The sequence below is a fragment of the Salmo trutta genome, chromosome 33, assembly GCF_901001165.1.
Source record: "Salmo trutta chromosome 33, fSalTru1.1, whole genome shotgun sequence".
Lineage (NCBI taxonomy): Eukaryota > Metazoa > Chordata > Actinopteri > Salmoniformes > Salmonidae > Salmo > Salmo trutta.
Window position 1 is genome coordinate 16,821,041 of NC_042989.1, and position 15,842 is coordinate 16,836,882.

The 15,842-nt window shown below is 44.5% G+C and overlaps 1 protein-coding gene across 8 annotated transcripts in view; it reads left to right on the forward strand.

Annotated features, from left to right (window-relative positions):
* LOC115172508 (kinesin light chain 1) overlaps positions 1–9,128 on the forward strand; it is a 42,469-nt gene extending 33,341 nt beyond the window's left edge. For 2 of the 8 annotated variants that reach the window (XM_029730025.1, XM_029730026.1), the window contains exons 14-16: positions 4,366–4,496; positions 6,148–6,214; positions 7,089–9,128. In XM_029730025.1, coding sequence (XP_029585885.1) covers positions 4,366–4,496; positions 6,148–6,214; positions 7,089–7,154 — 264 coding nt within the window. In that variant the 3' untranslated portion in view covers positions 7,155–9,128. Of the gene's footprint in view, positions 1–2,764; positions 4,024–4,365; positions 4,501–4,682; positions 4,705–6,147; positions 6,215–7,088 lie in introns of those variants that run through there. The other 6 variants (XM_029730030.1, XM_029730031.1, XR_003871443.1 and 3 more) reach the window with 5 other exon arrangements.
* Positions 9,129–15,842: the final 6,714 nt, after the last annotated feature.

Below are 15,842 nucleotides of genomic sequence, written 5' to 3' on the forward strand. Positions count from 1 at the left end.
CAAGGAGGATATTACTGAACATGTAAAGTTATTTCTTACCTACTCTTAAAGTGCATATCCTCTACAACTTGTCAATTATTTGATGAGGACTGAGTTGCCAGTGGTAACCTTGGTGGTAAATGTCCTAGATTCTATATGACTCCATATTATTTGTGTGATAGCTATTAGTTATAATGCTGGTTGACTGTCTGGCTAGTTTATAGTTATAATCACCTCCTCTGTTCTACACTCATGCTTCTAGTCTACACTCATGCTTCTAGTCTACACTCATGCTTCTAGTCTACACTCATACCTATAGTCTACACTCATGCTTCTAGTCTACACTCATGCTTCTAGTCTACACTCATGCTTCTAGTCTACACTCATGCTTCTAGTCTACACTCATACTTATAGTCTACACTCATGCTTCTAGTCTACACTCATGCTTCTAGTCTACACTCATGCTTCTAGTCTACACTCATACTTATAGTCTACACTCATGCTTCTAGTCTACACTCATGCTTCTAGTCTACACTCATGCTTATAGTCTACACTCATGCTTCTAGTCTACACTCATGCTTATAGTCTACACTCGTGCTTCTAGTCTACACTCGTACTTATAGTCTACACTCATGCTTCTAGTCTACACTCATGCTTCTAGTCTACACTCATGCTTCTAGTCTACACTCATGCTTCTAGTCTACACTCATACTTATAGTCTACACTCATGCTTCTAGTCCTCAACTGAGTGAACACTCCAGCTGCTTACATAAAATGACTTCTCAGACCTTTGTGCCAGCAAGTTACTGCGTCTAGTATAGAAGCCATATGTTTTGTATGGTTCTATTTTGTTTTCAGCAAACAACATATTGCACACATGACCACGTCCTTTCCATGCATTAGTCTGACAACTGTATGCTATTCCCACTGGCTCTATCCGATTACTGCAGTAAAGTCCTCTTGGTCACAGCATATGTTTGCAAATCACACCACACTCTCTGCTGTAGTCTGCTATTCAGAACTGTCCTGCTCCCATAGCAACAGTAGCCATAGTGCCCAAGACAACCAATCAGCATCTCCTCCTTGGAGTCCCCTGCCTGCCTGGTCTGCCCTCAGCTCAAGGCTCCGGGGAGACTGGGCTCAGGCACATTCGTAACCTGTGTTCTCTACTGTACTGCTCACCTATCAGACTGTCTCAGTCAGACACTAACCTGTGTGTTAAACAGCACCTCTGTCGCTATGGTGACTCATTCATGTTCTCATCACTACTGATGCATGTGGGCTCTGTACTGTACATCTTCAATGTCCCTCTGACACTTTCATCATGTGTGTTTGTGTTTACTGTACTGTATGTGCCTCTCCTGCCCATTGGTCGCTGCTTAGGTGTGTGTGTGTGTGTGTGTGTGTGTGTGTGTGTGTGTGTGTGTGTGTGCACGTGTGCGTGTGTGTGAGAGAGAGTGAGAGTGTGTGAGTGTGTGCGTGTGTGTGTGTGTGTGTTTGCTCAGACACAGTGTGTGTTTGTGTAACCTGTAGAGCTGAAACCTCTGTCAGACACACATAATACATACTGGTAAGGATGGATGGACAGACTTAAACATGTATGATGATTGTACCCCTGTTGTCTTTTTCCCTGCATCCAGTGGCAGGTTATTACCAGCCAGAGTGGTGGGACAGCATTCAACCTGTACAACCTGTCCCATTATTCTAGCTGATTCTGAGTGTCTGTTTACTGTCTGCATCCCTTTGTCTGTGCATGCAGTGCTGTGGTGGGCTAACTTGTTGTTTCCTCTGAGTATAACCTGTACTACTGTGTGTGTAACTATGATTTAAGTGTGCTATAAGACAGACTGTTCCTCCAGACACAGTATCTCTCCAAGAATACCCCCTTCACTTCTGCTTTGTTTGGTGTTCTCTCACCCACATTAGTCCTATTTCCCATTTGTTTGTCGTCTTTTTGGGGTTTTCCGGAGCTTTGATTTGATTTGCCCATGGATGAGCCTCAGGTCCTCTGAACTTGGCAGTGGAAAATGGCTGATGGCTTTGTACAGGGAATTGACTAATGTTTATTATAGAAACCTAACTGGGTTAGAACACACAGGCAGCCGTTTTAGTTTATTTTGGGGTTATAGTCACATTGTTGGTCGTTTTTTTACATCGGCTGAATTGAGCCTGTTATATTCATTAACTATAGTTCTATTCATTCGCTTTCCAAATGACACAACTACCAAATTTACCAGCATGGCCAGGATACTGGTTAGCTCATACTGGCTAGCACCTCAGTGTATTGAGAGATACTTTAACTGACCATTTAGGCTCTGAGGTCCTATGAGCAATTCCAAATCCATGCTGCCTTTGGTTCAGTTGGATGAACTTGATAAGGTTTTCAAGTGCCATAAGGACTGATTTAATTCACTCCATTACTTTTTAGGTTACTGTTTTTACTTTACCCTTGGTCCCTGGATTTGTGTGGTTTCTTATAGTTTCCTTTGCCCTATAAATCTCTTTAGCTGTTGCTAATTTTGAGTGCTGATGCAGTTGTAAAGCACCGCCACAGCCCTACCTGGAGAAATACTGTCTCTGTAGTGGAAACACTGGCTGACTGCAGCTGCCTGTCTGTCTGACTTGCTCTGCTTTCCTTCTCTTCCCGAATTTTCTCACTTTACTCTACCTCATCTTCATCTCTGTTTTTCAATACCTTCTTCTGCCTCTCTTGGTATTCCTTTAATTGGTCTACCTCTCTCTCTTTCTTTTTTCCCTCTCTCTCTTCACCCTGTCTGACCGGCAGGCATAATCCCAGATGCCTTGTTGTGGTTCTAAGTACTTGTCTTCTGCATGACGGACGCCAGCTCGCCTGCCACCCCTCCAGCTTTGCAGTTGTGTCTTCTCCTCAGGCTCTTCTCTCCTCCTCTGGGCTGTCTGTCTGGTGACTCTACTGGGCCAAGCTGTCCCTAGTTCTATCCTCCTATCCACTGTCAATGGGACCAGGGGACAGGGGGGCTGGGCTCTATGTCTCAGAACCAAGCCACTCCTGCCTCCTACCATTACCTTATCTTGCTCTTTGCTGTACTTAAATACTCTGTCTCCTCACTCTATCTGTTCTATCTCTCAGTAGGGTGTGTGTGGTGTTGCGTTTCCAGCATTTACTAGAAGTAATGATGCATACCGGTCTGCTTTTGCTCGTAGTGATTTAACTAACATACTGTGAGTTCTATGAGTTGGTGGCGTGATCATCATACTTTATGCTCCCTCAGAGTACCGTGGTGGCTCTAGGCTGCTGTCGAGTTTCTTTAGTAGTGTTTGATCCTGTGCTCCATATGGTCCTATTGATGTCAAACTTAACAGTGTTGTCATGTCCTGATCAGGAGGGGGTGTCAGAAGACAATGCAGCTCCTGTGTATACAGAGCCAGGTGGTGGGAGGGGATGGGGAGTGTAGAGGCTGGTATAGGACAGAGGGGTGGGACATGCCTCACTCTGCAGCGTGGAATCTGGACACTTCTCTTTATGGCTCCTACTAATCTACTCTGTCCTGTCTGTGCTTCTTATAGTATGTATCTCTTAACTTGTAATAAAACGTAACTCTTTGCTCACCCACATCTTTGCCTGTAGCCTCTCTGTGTGCTCCCTCTCTTTCTCTCTGCTGTGTGTGTGTGTGTGTGTGTGTGTGTGTGTGTGTGTGTGTGTGTGTGTGTGTGTGTGTGTGTGTGTGTGTGTGTGTGTGTGTGTGTGTAAAACGGGGTTTGTGTGTGTGTGTGTGTGTAAAACGGGGTTTGTGTGTGTCTAAATCTTGATGGTAGAGATCAACTCCGGGACCATGGTAATGTGACCCCTCCTTCTTTTCCTTCTCTTCTCCATGGCGGTGTCCTAGTGGACAGGTCAGAGGTTAGGGGTCAGAGCTATGTGAATAACCACAGAGCATGAAAAGCTGTTACTCCAAGATCTGATCAAACATAGCAGGATGGATATTGCTACCTTGTTGTAGATCAATAAAGCATGAAAAGCTTTAGAAGGAATTTACATTGCTCTGCTCTGTTGACCCAAGAAAACTATTGTGAGCATAACCTTATAAGATGTTTTTGGAGGGCTTCTCTAATTTCTTGATTGCATCATTTCTGAATAGCACACGGATGAGGCCAACATGTTTTGTCTCAATAGAGAGTCTAATCAGATGCACATGCAAAAACAAGCACATGCACAGGCCATCACATATGCAGACAGAAGAATTTGCTGAACCAGTTCTCTGTATTTTGATTGTGCGTGCGTGCACACATATCTGTACTGAGTATGCGTGCATGTGGGGGTGTGTGCAACTCTGCATGCATGTTTGTCTCTACCTGTGTGTATGCAAGATGTGAGTGCGAAAGTAACCCTCTGACCTCTCTCATCAGGACGGTTCCGGCTCTCTGAAGCGGAGCGGCTCCTTCAGTAAACTCCGTGCCTCTATTCGCCGCAGCAGTGAGAAACTGGTCCGCAAGCTGAAGGGCGGCAGCTCACGGGAGTGGGACCCCAAAAACTCTGGGTAACTATTCTCCTCACCTTTGACCCCTTCATGCACAGTTAGTTAAATAAAGGTTAAGTAAATACAGAAAGATGTAGTGGTAGCACACTAGATGCCACTAGATCTTTTTGTTTTTATTTAACCTTTTATTTAACTAGGCAAGTCAGTTAAGAACAAATTCTTAATTACAATGATGGCCTACCCCAGCTAAACCCTAACCCGGACGATGCTGGGCCAATTTTGCGCCACCCTATGGGACTCCCAATCACGGCCGGTTGTGATACAGCCTGGAATCGAACCCGGGTCTGTAGTGACTCCTCTTGCACTGAGATGCAGTGCCTTAGACCGCTGCGCCACTCGGGAGCCCCAGAAAAGACTAAGCCATCCTGCTCCTGGAGGGATCTCTACTCTGCTGTGGGTTAACTCTGGTGAAACTCTGAGGCCTGTTTGGCACAGCTAATGAACCACTGAGCGTTGCACTAACTAACACAGTCAAGAGCCTGTTACTTGTGCATTTTCACTTGCATACACTATGAATGCCACATACTGTGACTGGTACAGACTTTTAGTGGCTCAATGTCACGCTCTAGAAACAGGGTAAATATTCCAGACTACATTGCCTGTGTGGATATGTCCAGTGTAGGAAGTGCTTTGAGCTGACAGGCAGAGCTAGTCGGACTGATTCTGAAACTACAGAGGACTCCGACTCCTAGTGCCTCAGTCAGCAGTAAGATTCTCTATTTTATGTCCTTATAATTTGAATAAAAAGTAACATCTGCTTTAAAAATAATAATAATCGTTTTTCCACAAAAATTGTGAACTAGGCCATTATTACTCCTGTATGAGCGGAGAAAAATATTCACATACGCACAATGCAAAACAACTTCCTGCGGCCATGTGTATACAGAGTACCCTCAATCAGCTGTGAGGGACAATCTGGCCTAGAGACAGGACTAAATAGAGAAGGGTTAAGAGCTCTAGATGACCAAACTACTACTAATTGCCTGCTTTGAAATGCCTGCATATGAAAGCCATATTTTATTTTATTTTTTTCATCATTTTTAAACCACATTTCCAAAAATCTGTGTTTTTTTTGTGAACTTATTTTTGTCTGCATGGGCATTTTGTTTTATTTTAATATTCTAATACATCTATCTATCTATGCTGTGTTTTTATTTATGACTAATAAACTTTTCCAAGTGAATGGCTACTGCATGCCTCATCTGTTTGTTGACATTCTGTTTTATGACTCATTTTCCTCTCTTCTGCCCTTTCTATCACTCAGACCATTTTAACGTTCCTAACTCTTTATCAATGACGATTTATCCCCATTATGATGATCTCTCTTATCCAGGAGACAGTAGAGTGCTGTATCAACAGAACTCAATGAATTTGGCGCAGAATACTACTCCCTTTAATCAATTTGTTGTCACACTCTCTTCAACTTTGTGTGTCCTTTAACCCATATGTTATGATTTAGCTCATAGAGATGGCTTTATGTATTTGTGTCGGGGCATTGTCTGGTGAAACTAACCCGTGAGTGAGTCTCATTTTTGTTATTAACCCACATACCATCTCCATGGGCCACATGACCCTCTCCTCACCCCTGACTCTTGACCCCTCAACCCGGCTCTCACTGACATCTCCTTGCATGCCACTGGTCTGGGTGCAGCATGAAGCGAGCCAGCTCACTGGGTGTTCTAAACGTGGTGGACAAGGCTACCGGAGACCTCTACCAAGTAAGGAGCCTAACTGTCTCTCTCGCTCCATCTTTCACATCACTCAATCTTTCCCCATTTTTTTTCTGGGTCTCTTTTCCCTCACCATCCCCTGTGTTTATCTTCCTCCCTCTTTCTTACACACTACTCTCTGATACTTTATGAAACAACAATTCCCCAATGGTCCTCTTGGTTGTGATCTGTGGTCAAGCTGGCCCTTGCCCCTGTCCACCTGTGCAGTCATCTCAGAAACTGGTCACTAATGTAATGACTGACATGTCTCTCATTGTGTGTGCACTAATCTATAACCCCTTAGTCACAACTCACAGTAATGAATGATGTGCACGGTAGATGTAGGAAATGATACAGTTGATTTATGTGGCTGTAATGAGGAAATGAGATTTAAGGTGAACCAGGTATAGTAGTCTGCAACCAGATGATCAACAGCAACCATTCAAAATTATACTTGCAACGTTCTACATTAATTGACTCCAATGTTAATCCTTTTATAAACAGACTGCTATCAATTGTTCACCACGATAAATCTGACTGGATTTATTTGAGAATATGCATCACTGGACCATGGTACCATTCTACATGGTGGGATATTGGTTCTGCCAACCTACCATACGATAAGGGTGTGACTGCAGAATACAGTAGTGCACCAGATTTCAGCATATTGGCATCTCATTTATATTGTATACTACATTCCCCCAAATACTGCAACAGTAATCAATCATGAACTGTCTGTGTTCCATATTCAAGCAAAACAGACCTTTTCTCCATGGAAATGTGAAGAATGTTTTGTCTGTGATGTGGACCGTGTACATGAACTGTTTCTCTTTAGTTCTTCAACCTATTCTGAACCCTATGCCCTCTCTGCTGCCTACTCTAGGAGCGAAATTATCATCTGAGAAAGAGTCGTGACCTGAGTGCCAGCCACACTGACCTGGCGCATTGAAGGTCAGAACGTTCCAGTGGAGAGGTGACAGAGGTCATGGGGTCAGTCTCCTGAACAACCCCCTCCCCGTTGTAGGTATACAGCTGGCTATAGTACGTAGGTTTCACAATCTCATTGCACTTTGATCTCATCGCTGGTTTGCTAAGGTGTTTTTATTTGAAATGTTTTCTCTTTTTTCAATCAATATATATCGAGCAACATGAGATTAGTTATAATGAACGACAAATGTATAACGCTAAGTCAAGTGTAAATGCGTGTGTGTGGATGTAAGTATGCACCTATATTTTATAGTTAAGTGCTCAAATGAGAGAATGTTCATTTTTGTATTTTCTGTGTGTGTGGTTGCTTTGTCCTACCTTACCTCCACAGATCTAAATCATAACTTAAATAATTTGGTTATCACTTGAATGGAATATGTGAGCAGTTCAGGAGGTCCCAATAGAGTACTTAACTCTGCTGTCTCACCCCCTTTCATCCAAATTGATGTCCTGTGTGTTCTTATTGAAGTGTTAGTTGTGCTTGTTGTATTAAGTTTTATGTTTTACATTTGGGTTGTGTAAATTATGGTTTATTTTATTTCCTATGCTGATCTGGGGAATCTTATTTCTTTGTATCAGAGGTCTTGAAACTGATAGCTCTGCTTCTAGTTTCACAATGTTACTGCAATTTAAAGCAACTGCTCAAAATGTATGAGGCAGGATCGTTCTGTTGGCACATTAAGTAGATCTGGTCGATTTCTCAGGATTGTCACAGAACAGAAGATGGCTAGCGAAGCTAGTTTTGATATACACTGACTGCACTAGATATTTAACACAAGAACCTGTTACAATCAAATGCATTTTCCAGTAATAGCAGAAAAATACTGTTACAATCTGGAGTAAAGACATTGTTTACCAATTTGTACCAATCTGTTTCTGTATGTTGAATGATGAATCAAGAGTAAGACTATGTATAAAGACTGAAATTAAGCTGAAGTACTTGGACTTCATTAGATTAAATATCCAACCAAAAAATTCAACAAATGTTTTTATTGATCCATTAGGACTTGCTGTCACCCCCACATTTACATTGTTTTACTTTGTTCTCAAAACGTTCAAGTTGACACTTGCTCGTTTCCGAAGTGTGCCTTTTTAGGTCCACAGACATGATCCTGCTGACATGGGTTTGGGTTGCTTGTTGGGTGGACTGCTAATGTGGTCTGTTGATGGGGATGTGTGATAGAGTTCTGTTATGTAAGGAAGGTGACTGTTATATTTGACTTCAGACATCATAAGCCCAGGAACTTCCCCAGTCCCTCACCAGGATGACTTAGAGGGGTGAAACATGACTAATTAGGGTTCAATTGACAAGACCGGTTACACTATCCAAGGAATAGGACCTATTTTTATGATAAACAAGCAAGTTGTCACGAGCAGAGTGAACCATGGAGTAGTGAGTAATTTGCAAGAAATCCTATGAGCAGTGGTACAATGGCTGCGTTTACACAGGCAGCCCAATCACATCAGATCTTTTTCAGGGCAGATCTGATTGGTCAAAAGATCAGTAAATAAAACAAATATCAGAATTGGGCTGGCAGTGTAAACGCAGCTTCTGAGTCACTTGAGGTGGTGCACAGAATATTATGGAGAAGGACAACACGCCCTAAACTAGTGAAACACTGCTGGGAAATCTTAATGATGACATCACCCTATTATTTGTGACACAGTCAATGCACCAGCCTCTTTACTGTCCAAGTTAACTTTTTTTTGTTTGGGGTTGGGCTTGAGTGTGTGTTGAGTGTGTGCATGTTTGGGGATGTCCTGGGCTAGACTGGCAATAGGAACACAATTGGTAACTACCCAAACTTCCAGCCCCTCTCCCTTAGGATGACTGCTGTGCTGGCTGGATCCCTTTAGCCTGAACTGTGATGAAGTGTTTGTCCAGAAAAAATATATTATATGGTATAAATTGTTTGAATAAAACTATACAAATATTTTTCTTAGTCTCTATCATTCTTTGGTCTGATAAATGAGCATGATCACGGAGCAGAGCATGGCAGTGGAGAGGGGAGATGCACACAGTAGAATTATCGTTCTCTCAGCGCCCCCTACTGGATTTTCATTAAATCCAACGACTATGAAATACCCTATCTGTAATCATACAAACACTTCAAAAGTGATCATGTTTTAGGGAATCTAAAATCTTGAATGAGTCTTGAACAAATTGAAAAAATATACAATATTAGAATGCATGTGGAGGGTTTGGGATGAGGTGGCTGGGAGAGCATCAGACACATCCCTGAAGTATGTGTGGTGCCTCCACTCATCTCACTTCGGTCTTTCGGTGGACCCAAGCTCCCCAAGTAGAGCCCCGCCAGCCACTATACTTACATTTAATTAACAAGGTATTACACACTGACAACAGTATTTAAGCGGCAGTCTCCAATGTAAACTCAGCAAAAAAAGAAACGTCCCTTTTTCAGGACCCTGTCTTTCAAAGATAATTTGTATAAATCCAAATAACTTCACAGATCTTCATTGTAAAGGCTTTAAACACTGTTTCCCATGTTTGTTCAATGAACCATAAGCAATTAATGAACATGCACCTGTGGAACAGTCATTAAGACACTAATAGCTGACAGACAGTAGGCAATTAAGGTCACAGTTATGAAAACTAAGGACACTAAAGAGGCCTTTCTACTGACTCTGAAAAACACCAAAAGAAAGATGCCAAGGGTCCCTGCTCATCTGCGTGAACGTGCCTTAGGCATGCTGCAAAGAGGCATGAGGACTGCAGATGTGGCCAGGGCAATAAATTGCAATGTCTGTACTGTGAGACGCCTAAGACAGTGCTACAGGGAGACAGGACGGACAGCGGATCTTCCTCGCAGTGGCAGACCATGTGTAACAACACCTGCACAGGATCGGTACATCCGAACATCACACCTGCGGGACAGGTACAGGATGGCAACAACAACTGCCCGAGTTACACCAGGAACGCACAATCCCTCCATCAGTGCTCAGACTGTCCGCAATAGGCTGAGAGAGCCTGGACTTAGGGCTTGTAGGCCTGTTGTAAGGCAAGTCCTCACCAGACATCACCGGCAACAACGTCGCCTATGGGCACAAACCCACCGTCGCTGGACCAGACAGGACTGGCAAAAAGTGTTCTTCACTGACGAGTTGCGGTTTTGTCTCACCAGGGGTGATGGTCAGATTCACGTTTATTGTCGAAGGAATGAGCGTTACACCGAGGCCTGTACTCTGGAGCGGGATCAATTTGGAGGTGGAGGGTCCATCATGGTCTGGGGCGGTGTGTCACAGCATCATCGGACTGAGCTTGTTGTCATTGCAAGAAATCTCAACGCTGTGCGTTACAGGGAAGACATCCTCCCCCCTCATGTGGTACCCTTCCTGCAGGCTCATCTTGACATGACCCTCCAGCATGACAATGCCACCAGCCATACTGCTCGTTCTGTGCGTGATTTCCTGCAAGACCGGAATGTCAGTGTTCTGCCATGGCCAGCGAAGAGTTATGTTCATACAAATATTTACACATGTTAAGTTGGCTGAAAATAAACGCAGTTGACAGTGAGGACGTTTTCTTTTTTTGCTGAGTTTATTTACAATGTATCTACAACGACATAACCCTTAGACCTTTGGTACATTAGGAGACGAGTTGGAGCTTAAAAGCCCTAAAAAGGCACAGTGCCTCAAAGTACAAAGAAGAACTTGCTTTATGTTTTTTGTGTGTCCTCTGTTAATGTTTGCTCAGCCTACTTATTCACACTTTCTATATATACTGCTCAAAAAAATAAAGGGAACACTTAAACAACACAATTTAACTCCAAGTCAATCGCACTTCTGTGAAATCAAACTGTACACTTAGGAAGCAACACTGATTGGCAATAAATTTCACATGCTGTTGTGCAAATGGAATAGACAACAGGTGGAAATTATAGGCAATAAGCAAGACACCCCCAATAAAGGAGTGGTTCAGCAGGTGGAGACCACAGACCACTTCTCAGTTCCTATGCTTCCTGGCTGATGTTTTGGTCACTTTTGAATGCTGGCGGTGCTTTCACTCTAGTGGTAGCATGAGATGGAGTCTACAACCCACACAAGTGGCTCAGGTAGTGCAGCTCATCCAGGATGGCACATCAATGCGAGCTGTGGCAAGAAGGTTTGCTGTGTCTGTCAGCGTAGTGTCCAGAGCATGGAGGCGCTACCAGGAGACAGGCCAGTACATCAGGAGACGTGGAGGAGGCCGTAGGAGGGCAACAACCCAGCAGCAGGACCGCTACCTCCGCCTTTGTGCAAGGAGGAGCAGGAGGAGCACTGCCAGAGCCCTGCAAAATGACCTCCAGCAGGCCACAAATGTGCATGTGTCTGCTCAAACGGTCAGAAACAGACTCCATGAGGGTGGTATGAGGGCCCAACGTCCACAGGTGGGGGTTGTGCTTACAGCCCAACACCGTGCAGGACGTTTGGCATTTGCCAGAGAACACCAAGATTGGCAAATTCGCCACTGGCGCCCTGTGCTCTTCACAGATGAAAGCAGGTTCACACTGAGCACGTGACAGACGTGACAGAGTCTGGAGACGCCGTGGAGAACGTTCTGCTGCCTGCAACATCCTCCAGCATGACCGGTTTGGCGGTGGGTCAGTCATGGTGTGGGGTGGCATTTCTTTGGGGGGCCGCACAGCCCTCCATGTGCTCGCCAGAGGTAGCCTGACTGCCATTAGGTACCGAGATGAGATCCTCAGAACCCTTGTGAGACCATATGCTGGTGCGGTTGGCCCTGGGTTCCTCCTAATGCAAGACAATGCTAGACCTCATGTGGCTGGAGTGTGTCAGCAGTTCCTGCAAGAGGAAGGCATTGATGCTATGGACTGGCCTGCCCGTTCCCCAGACCTGAATCCAATTGAGCACATCTGGGACATCATGTCTCGCTCCATCCACCAACGCCACGTTGCACCACAGACTGTCCAGGAGTTGGCGGATGCTTTAGTCCAGGTCTGGGAGGAGATCCCTCAGGAGACCATCCGCCACCTCATCAGGAGCATGCCCAGGCGTTGTAGGGAGGTCATACAGGCACGTGGAGGCCACACACACTACTGAGCCTCATTTTGACTTGTTTTAAGGACATTACATTAAAGTTGGATCAGCCTGTAGTGTGGTTTTCCACTTTAATTTTGAGTGTGACTCCAAATCCAGACCTCCATGGGTTGATAAATTGGATTTCCATTGATTATTTTTGTGTGATTTTGTTGTCAGCACATTCAACTATGTAAAGAAAAAAGTATTTAATAAGATTATTTATTTAATTCAGATGTAGGATGTGTTGTTTAAGTGTTCCCTTTATTTTTTTGAGCAGTATATATTAATCAAACAGGATTTATTACAAATAGGCACTTACAAATACAAGAACATGTTTCAGTATAATAAAATATGCTAAAAAACAAGATATAGACTTATCAGTAATGGCTGTTAATGCCGAAAAGGCTTTTGACTGTCTTGAATGGCCTTTTCTATTCAAAACTTTGGAAGCCTTTAACTTTACAACTGAAATAATACATTTTATATACAAATATTATAGAAATATCATAAAGCAAAAATATACACAAATAATAAAGTATCTGATAAAAAAAGGGGCACGAGACTGGGATGTCCTCTCTCCCCCCTCCTTACATTTACATTTAAGTCATTTAGCAGACGCTCTTATCCAGAGCGACTTACAAATTGGTGCATTCACCTTAAGATATCCAGTGGAACAACCACTTTACAATAGTGCATCTAAATCTTTTGGGGGGGTGGGGTAGAAGGATTACTTTATCCTATCCCAGGTATTCCTTAAAGAGGTGGGGTTTCAGGTGTCTCCGGAAGGTGGTGATTGACTCCGCTGTCCTGGCGTCGTGAGGGAGCTTGTTCCACCATTGGGGTGCCAGAGCAGCGAACAGTTTTGACTGGGCTGAGCGGGAGCTGTGCTTCCTCAGAGGTAGGGAGGCGAGCAGGCCAGAGGTGGATGAACGCAGTGCCCTTGTTTGGGTGTAGGGCCTGATCAGAGCCTGAAGGTACGGAGGTGCCGTTCCCCTCACAGCTCCGTAGGCAAGCACCATGGACTTGTAGCGGATGCGAGCTTCAACTGGAAGCCAGTGGAGAGAGCGGAGGAGCGGGGTGACGTGAGAGAACTTGGGAAGGTTGAACACCAGACGGGCTGCGGCGTTCTGGATGAGTTGTAGGGGTTTAATGGCACAGGCAGGGAGCCCAGCCAACAGCGAGTTGCAGTAATCCAGACGGGAGATGACAAGTGCCTGGACTAGGACCTGTGCCGCTTCCTGTGTGAGGCAGGGTCGTACTCTGCGAATGTTGTAGAGCATGAACCTACAGGATCGGGTCACCGCCTTGATGTTAGTGGAGAACGACAGGGTGTTGTCCAGGGTCACGCCAAGGTTCTTAGCACTCTGGGAGGAGGACACAAGGGAGTTGTCAACCGTGATGGCGAGATCATGGAACGGGCAGTCCTTCCCTGGGAGGAGGAGCAGCTCCGTCTTGCCGAGGTTCAGCTTGAGGTGGTGAGCCGTCATCCACACTGATATGTCTGCCAGACATGCAGAGATGCGATTCGCCACCTGGTTATCAGAAGGGGGAAAGGAGAAGATTAATTGTGTGTCGTCTGCGTAGCAATGATAGGAGAGACCATGTGAGGATATGACCGAGCCAAGTGACTTGGTGTATAGTGAGAATAGGAGAGGGCCTAGAACAGAGCCCTGGGGGACATCAGTGGTGAGAGCACGTGGTGCGGAGACAGATTCTCGCCACGCCACCTGGTAGGAGCGACCTGTCAGGTAGGACGCAATCCAAGCGTGGGCCGCGCCGGAGATGCCCAGCTCGGAGAGGGTGGAGAGGAGGATCTGATGGTTCACGGTATCAAAGGCAGCAGATAGGTCTAGAAGGATGAGAGCAGAGGAGAGAGAGTTAGCTTTAGCAGTGCGGAGAGCCTCCGTGACACAGAGAAGAGCAGTCTCAGTTGAATGCCCAGTCTTGAAACCTGACTGATTAGGATCAAGAAGGTCATTCTGAGAGAGATAGCAGGAGAGCTGGCCAAGGACGGCACGTTCAAGAGTTTTGGAGAGAAAAGAAAGAAGGGATACTGGTCTGTAGTTGTTGATATCGGAGGGATCGAGTGTAGGTTTTTTCAGAAGGGGTGCAACTCTCGCTCTCTTGAAGACGGAAGGGACGTAGCCAGCGGTCAAGGATGAGTTGATGAGCGAGGTGAGGTAGGGGAGAAGGTCTCCGGAAATGGTCTGGAGAAGAGAGGAGGGGATAGGGTCCAGTGGGCAGGTTGTTGGGCGGCCGGCCGTCACGAGACGCAAGATTTCATCTGGAGAGAGAGGGGAGAAAGAGGTCAAAGCACAGGGTAGGGCAGTGTGAGCAGGACCAGCGGTGTCGTTTGGCTTAGCAAACGAGGATCGGATGTCATCAGCCTTCTTTTCAAAATGGTTGACGAAGTCATCCGCAGAGAGAGAGGAGGGGGGGGGGAGGATTCAGGAGGGAGGAGAAGGTAGCAAAGCGCTTCCTAGGGTTAGAGGCAGATGCTTGGAATTTAGAGTGGTAGAAAGTGGCTTTAGCTGCAGAGACAGAAGAGGAAAATGTAGAGAGGAGGGCGTGAAAGGATGCCAGGTCCGCAGGGAGGCAAGTTTTCCTCCATTTCCGCTCGGCTGCCCGTTTGCACTGGCATTTTAACTGCTTGCAGAAATAATTAGACAGGACCCAAACGTAACAGGTATCAGTATTGGTAAACATAAATTAAAGTTATTTGCCGACAATCTTCTGATATAACTGACTAATATTGAAAACTCAATGCACCTTTTAAAAAATATTTTCGGTATACTCTAAAATCTCAGGATATAAAATTAGCGTGGGAAAAAACTGAAATAATGGCAATAGGGGGGAAAAAAATCATGATCTACAGCAATCCCTTAAGTGCACCACAAAAAGTATGAAATACTTAGGATGTTTAGTGACGACAACAAACCACATATATATAAATATAACTTTATCCCATTAATCAACAACATGAAATCAGATCTAATTAAATGGAACAATCTTCCCATAAATCTTACTGGTAGAGTATACATCTTTAGAATGTCATAGCTCCCAAAGTTGTTATATTTATTTTCGGTAACGTACCCCAACATTCTTTAAAAAAGCATACTCGGCCCTAACAGACTATATGGCCAAATAAAAATCTGAATAAAAAGTCAAGTTTTACATATCAACTCGCCGCCCATCCCCAGAATCTTTTCACATGTCTGTTTTCAACGGATGGAGCTAAGAACAATAACATATTCATCGTTCGATTCTAGAAGAATACCCAAAAACCACACCCCATGGAACAATCCTTGCATAGTTTTTCAGAATTCACCGATTGGCCCACATGGAAAACTACAGGCATAGAAACCGTAAATTGCTTTTTATTTATTGGTCGTATGTCTTATAAATCAAAATAGCATTTAGGATTTTCTATTGCAAAGAAATTGTTGAATGAGCAAAAAACATGACTTTTTTGACTGGCACAGCCAATGGGTGGCGTCATACAACCAAAACAACATCACTTTGCGTTTGCTCCAGTTCATCACATGACATCAGTGATTATACTCCACGTATTTATATTGGATAACGGCTATGTCAATCAATTAAATAGGCG